Source organism: Nanorana parkeri, unplaced genomic scaffold, assembly GCF_000935625.1.
Source record: "Nanorana parkeri isolate BGI_ZX_2015 unplaced genomic scaffold, ASM93562v1 scaffold3030, whole genome shotgun sequence".
Lineage (NCBI taxonomy): Eukaryota > Metazoa > Chordata > Amphibia > Anura > Dicroglossidae > Nanorana > Nanorana parkeri.
In genome coordinates, this window is record NW_017309298.1 from 32,955 (window position 1) to 39,225 (window position 6,271).

The following is a 6,271-nucleotide window of genomic DNA, read 5'->3' on the forward strand; positions in this document are numbered from 1 at the left end:
CTTGCACACTGTAATCCCTGCCCTTACACCACATCTACCACAAGTTTGTACCCCTTCGTAGTGCGCTTGTTCTTCTCGTTTTTATCTTGTTTTAAACACATCTCCACTGACCACCAATGGAAGGGAGCCCTTCTCCACTGACCACCAATGTAAGGCGACCCTTCTCCACTGACCACCAATGTAAGGCGACCCTTCTCCACTGACCACCAATGTAAGGGGACCCTTCTCCACTGACCACCAATGTACGGGGTCACTTCTCCACTGACCACCAACGTAAGGGGACCCTTCTCCACTGTTTGCCCCTTGGAGCACTTCCTCACTCTAATATGAGCTCACACAAGAAAAGCTACATGCACACCAGATTCCATTGGGATCGTTTTTTTAAAACTTGTATCAGGTCACTGGTGTCCCACCCAAGGTCCACCTCTCCTAACACATTTCACCCAATCAGGGGCTTAGTCGTAGACATCTTAAGGTATCACCATTGACAGGCATCAAAGCTCCTTTGGTTCTAATGCTCAACTCATCTTACTTTGGTGTTTGGCTTTGTCCCTGGTGGCCACTCTAGTGATAGTGATAGGAGCTCAGAGGATGGTAGGGCCAATCTTAATGGACAGGATGGTGGACGGGCAGGTCTCAGGCACAACGTTTAGCAAGCCAAGCAATGAGGGATTAAAGCAGGATGAGGGAGGTCCACAGAAAAGACTCAATAAAAGTAGAGGAGGCTTTATGCGTCACTTGGTCCACTTATTCTCTGTGGTAATAGAAAGCAGAACCTTCATTATTCCGTCCTCTATAATGACATCAACATATAAAGTTCTACAGACTCTGAGATTGTTTTTATTGGTATAAATCAGAGTTAAAGTACAACAAGTAGAAGAGAGTTTTTACATTACAAAGATCGGCAGATTGATGACCAATGTCGTGGTTCCAGTCAGCGGGGAAACAAGGGATATTTGGGTTAGAGACAGAAGTAGAAATATCTTGTGGGTCGGACACTTGAAACGACGTCTTTCTTTCATTGATATTTGTCATGTTACAACATTTACTCCTCTAGATGGTTTTGGGGTTAATATAAATGGTACCTAATGGGTTAATGTGTTATTAATACATTGTCAGGAACAAATAAGTCTAGCAGTGTACATCATCTACATTCCTCCTCGCTGTCCCCGTTACCTGTGCCGGCCGTCATTTCTGCAAACTTGTCCATTGAATTTTCTCTGACCTGTCTTTTCTGCTCTTGGGGTGGCTACGTTACCTTGTAGGACCCCCCTGGAGCTCCAGCATGGCCACCCCTATGTAGGCACTGCTTAATGTCCTATCCAGACTTTGCTGAGACAGGATCATTTTTTGTTTTACTGGCTGTGTGCTGGTTTCAGCGTCCTATAAGATTCCGGATATAAAAAATAAACAAACATCTCATTGTAACCCGATTTTTTGCTCCTTGAAATAAACACGCGCCAAAGGAAATCGTTTTGATAAATGAGATCCTATTGGTGATGGAACTCGTAGTAAATTCTATTTTGCACTTCGTGAGATGAGATTGTAGACTGCACTTCTGATCTCCTTGGTCTTCACACCATAAATGATGGGATTTATGGCTGGTGGGATGAGCACGTAGAAGACAGACATCATGATATGAATATTTGGGTTAATGTTACCTATCCTGTACGTCACACAGGAGAAAAGCCCCAGGGTGTAGGATGTGAGGAAGATGCAGACATGGGATGTGCATGTGCTAAAGGCTTTATGTTTGGCAGCCCGAGAGGAGAGCTTTAATACTGTCCTGAGTATGAAGAAGTAGGACACAGCAATGAGGGAGACATCAACTACAATGACCAACAAGACAGCGGTTAACCCAAAGAGACTATTGATAGTAATGTTGGTACAAGCCAACGTCACCACCGCCATATGGTCACAATAGCAGTGGGCAATATGGTGTGTCTGGCAGTACGGCAGTCTACTGGCCAACACTGGGCATGGGGTCACTATAATGACTCCTCTTATCAGAAGGACTATGATTATCTTTAATATCAAGGTGTTGGTCAGTGTGGTTGTGTAATGGAGAGGGTCGCAGATTGCCACATATCTGTCGTAGGCCATGGCCAGGAGAATTCCAGATTCCAAAGCGCTGAAATAGTGAACAAAGAACATTTGAACGAGGCAGGAGAGGAAGGAGATCTCCTTGAGATTCATCCAGAAGATGGGCAGCATTTTCAGGACAATGGTGCTGGAGACAGTTACGTCAGTGATGAACAAAGTAAAAAGAAAATAGTACATGGGGCTCTGTAGTTGTTTTACTGTCGCAATCAGGAACAGCAGCAGACTGTTCCCGAGAAGTGCCATCAGGTACATGATGAAGATGGGGATCGATATCCATACATGAGCCCACTCGAAGCCTGGGAGGCCTTCAAGAACAAACACACTGGGGTAGAAGACCGAGAGGTTTATTGATGACATGGCCGATGTTCAAGATGTGGATTTACAGTAAAGACATGGTGATTACCTGTAAATGTAAAAAGACATAAGTGATACATAAAGGGAAATTCAAAGTGCAGACATCCCAGAAGGCTGTATTGCTGAACATCAGAATACTAGAAGAAACATTTTTTTAAGGTCACAGAAAGCTATTTTCGCCTAACTTCATCATTCTGATCTTATCTTATGGAACATTGCCAAGGGTCATATGTGACTTACCTCCTGCAATGTCATCTTAAGTTCCCTTAGAGCAGGGGTGCCCACAATTTTTGTGTTTAAGATCTACTTTTCAAATGACGAGCTACATGAGATCTACCAACGAAAAAAAAACCTCCCTCGTTCTCTCTCTCTCTTGGCTGTCTCTCCTCGCTCTCCTTACTGTCTGTCCTGACTGTCTCTCCTTGCTCTCTCCCCTGGCTGTCTCTCCTCGCTCTCTCTCCTGGCTGTCTCTCCTCTCTCTCCTTACTGTCTGTGCTGATTGTCTCTCCTTGCTCTCTCCCCTGGCTGTCTCTCCTCGCTCTCTCTCCTGGCTGTCTCTCCTCGCTCTCTCTCCTGGCTGTCTCTCCTATCTTTGACTCCTCCAACCACTCTCGTTGGCGTCCATCACTGTCCGAACCACCGCTCTGCCTCCTGAACCAATCTGACAGAGAGCCGACGGCAAACCGCACTATAGACACACAGTGCCCTCGGCTGCAACGGCTCAGCCTGGCCAGCTGAGTCCTTGCAAGAGACAGCTGTCCTTCCATTGCAGCCCACGTTCTTATAGGCAGCTTATCCACCAGACCACTGGACTCTTCAGGTCTGTATTCACCCAGGGACCTCAATGGATTTCCTCCCGCAGATGACTTCTCAAATGTGAGTTTTCCTGTTTGCTTTAGTACAGTAGTAGCGCTCTCAATACATTTTTTACTCAATTTTACCACAGGGCTCCTCTCTCTGTTTTTGCATAGAGCTTGCACACTGTAATCCCTGCCCTTACACCACATCTACCACAAGTTTGTACCCCTTCGTAGTGCGCTTGTTCTTCTCGTTTTTATCTTGTTTTAAACACATCTCCACTGACCACCAATGGAAGGGAGCCCTTCTCCACTGACCACCAATGTAAGGCGACCCTTCTCCACTGACCACCAATGTAAGGCGACCCTTCTCCACTGACCACCAATGTAAGGGGACCCTTCTCCACTGACCACCAATGTACGGGGTCACTTCTCCACTGACCACCAACGTAAGGGGACCCTTCTCCACTGTTTGCCCCTTGGAGCACTTCCTCACTCTAATATGAGCTCACACAAGAAAAGCTACATGCACACCAGATTCCATTGGGATCGTTTTTTTAAAACTTGTATCAGGTCACTGGTGTCCCACCCAAGGTCCACCTCTCCTAACACATTTCACCCAATCAGGGGCTTAGTCGTAGACATCTTAAGGTATCACCATTGACAGGCATCAAAGCTCCTTTGGTTCTAATGCTCAACTCATCTTACTTTGGTGTTTGGCTTTGTCCCTGGTGGCCACTCTAGTGATAGTGATAGGAGCTCAGAGGATGGTAGGGCCAATCTTAATGGACAGGATGGTGGACGGGCAGGTCTCAGGCACAACGTTTAGCAAGCCAAGCAATGAGGGATTAAAGCAGGATGAGGGAGGTCCATAGAAAAGACTCAATAAAAGTAGAGGACACTTTATGCGTCACTTGGTCCACTTATTCTCTGTGGTAATAGAAAGCAGAACCTTCATTATTCCGTCCTCTATAATGACATCAACATATAAAGTTCTACAGACTCTGAGATTGTTTTTATTGGTATAAATCAGAGTTAAAGTACAACAAGTAGAAGAGAGTTTTTACATTACAAAGATCGGCAGATTGATGACCAATGTCGTGGTTCCAGTCAGCGGGGAAACAAGGGATATTTGGGTTAGAGACAGAAGTAGAAATATCTTGTGGGTCGGACACTTGAAACGACGTCTTTCTTTCATTGATATTTGTCATGTTACAACATTTACTCCTCTAGATGGTTTTGGGGTTAATATAAATGGTACCTAATGGGTTAATGTGTTATTAATACATTGTCAGGAACAAATAAGTCTAGCAGTGTACATCATCTACATTCCTCCTCGCTGTCCCCGTTACCTGTGCCGGCCGTCATTTCTGCAAACTTGTCCATTGAATTTTCTCTGACCTGTCTTTTCTGCTCTTGGGGTGGCTACGTTACCTTGTAGGACCCCCCTGGAGCTCCAGCATGGCCACCCCTATGTAGGCACTGCTTAATGTCCTATCCAGACTTTGCTGAGACAGGATCATTTTTTGTTTTACTGGCTGTGTGCTGGTTTCAGCGTCCTATAAGATTCCGGATATAAAAAATAAACAAACATCTCATTGTAACCCGATTTTTTGCTCCTTGAAATAAACACGCGCCAAAGGAAATCGTTTTGATAAATGAGATCCTATTGGTGATGGAACTCGTAGTAAATTCTATTTTGCACTTCGTGAGATGAGATTGTAGACTGCACTTCTGATCTCCTTGGTCTTCACACCATAAATGATGGGATTTATGGCTGGTGGGATGAGCACGTAGAAGACAGACATCATGATATGAATATTTGGGTTAATGTTACCTATCCTGTAGGTCACGGAGGAGAAAAGCCCCAGGGTGTAGGATGTGAGGAAGATGCAGACATGGGATGTGCATGTGCTAAAGGCTTTATGTTTGGCAGCCCGAGAGGAGAGCTTTAATACTGTCCTGAGTATGAAGAAGTAGGACACAGCAATGAGGGAGACATCAACTACAATGACCAACAAGACAGCGGTTAACCCAAAGAGACTATTGATAGTAATGTTGGTACAAGCCAACGTCACCACCGCCATATGGTCACAATAGCAGTGGGCAATATGGTGTGTCTGGCAGTACGGCAGTCTACTGGCCAACACTGGGCATGGGGTCACTATAATGACTCCTCTTATCAGAAGGACTATGATTATCTTTAATATCAAGGTGTTGGTCAGTGTGGTTGTGTAATGGAGAGGGTCGCAGATTGCCACATATCTGTCGTAGGCCATGGCCAGGAGAATTCCAGATTCCAAAGCGCTGAAATAGTGAACAAAGAACATTTGAACGAGGCAGGAGAGGAAGGAGATCTCCTTGAGATTCATCCAGAAGATGGGCAGCATTTTCAGGACAATGGTGCTGGAGACAGTTACGTCAGTGATGAACAAAGTAAAAAGAAAATAGTACATGGGGCTCTGTAGTTGTTTTACTGTCGCAATCAGGAACAGCAGCAGACTGTTCCCGAGAAGTGCCATCAGGTACATGATGAAGATGGGGATCGATATCCATACATGAGCCCACTCGAAGCCTGGGAGGCCTTCAAGAACAAACACACTGGGGTAGAAGACCGAGAGGTTTATTGATGACATGGCCGATGTTCAAGATGTGGATTTACAGTAAAGACATGGTGATTACCTGTAAATGTAAAAAGACATAAGTGATACATAAAGGGAAATTCAAAGTGCAGACATCCCAGAAGGCTGTATTGCTGAACATCAGAATACTAGAAGAAACATTTTTTTAAGGTCACAGAAAGCTATTTTCGCCTAACTTCATCATTCTGATCTTATCTTATGGAACATTGCCAAGGGTCATATGTGACTTACCTCCTGCAATGTCATCTTAAGTTCCCTTAGAGCAGGGGTGCCCACAATTTTTGTGTTTAAGATCTACTTTTCAAATGACGAGCTACATGAGATCTACCAACGAAAAAAAAACCTCCCTCGTTCTCTCTCTCTCTTGGCTGTCTC

General features: G+C 44.9%; 2 protein-coding genes across 2 annotated transcripts; both read right to left on the bottom strand.

The window, feature by feature from the left end:
* Nucleotides 1-1,518: 1,518 nt before the first annotated feature.
* LOC108802684 (olfactory receptor 52K1-like) lies at nt 1,519-2,460 on the bottom strand. Its single transcript, XM_018574541.1, has one exon. The coding sequence runs from the start codon at nt 2,458-2,460 to the stop codon at nt 1,519-1,521; it is 942 nt and encodes a 313-aa protein (XP_018430043.1).
* Nucleotides 2,461-4,948: 2,488 nt separating this feature from the next.
* Nucleotides 4,949-5,890, bottom strand: LOC108802685 (olfactory receptor 52K1-like). Its single transcript, XM_018574542.1, has one exon. The coding sequence runs from the start codon at nt 5,888-5,890 to the stop codon at nt 4,949-4,951; it is 942 nt and encodes a 313-aa protein (XP_018430044.1).
* Between the last annotated feature and the right edge of the window lie 381 nt (nt 5,891-6,271).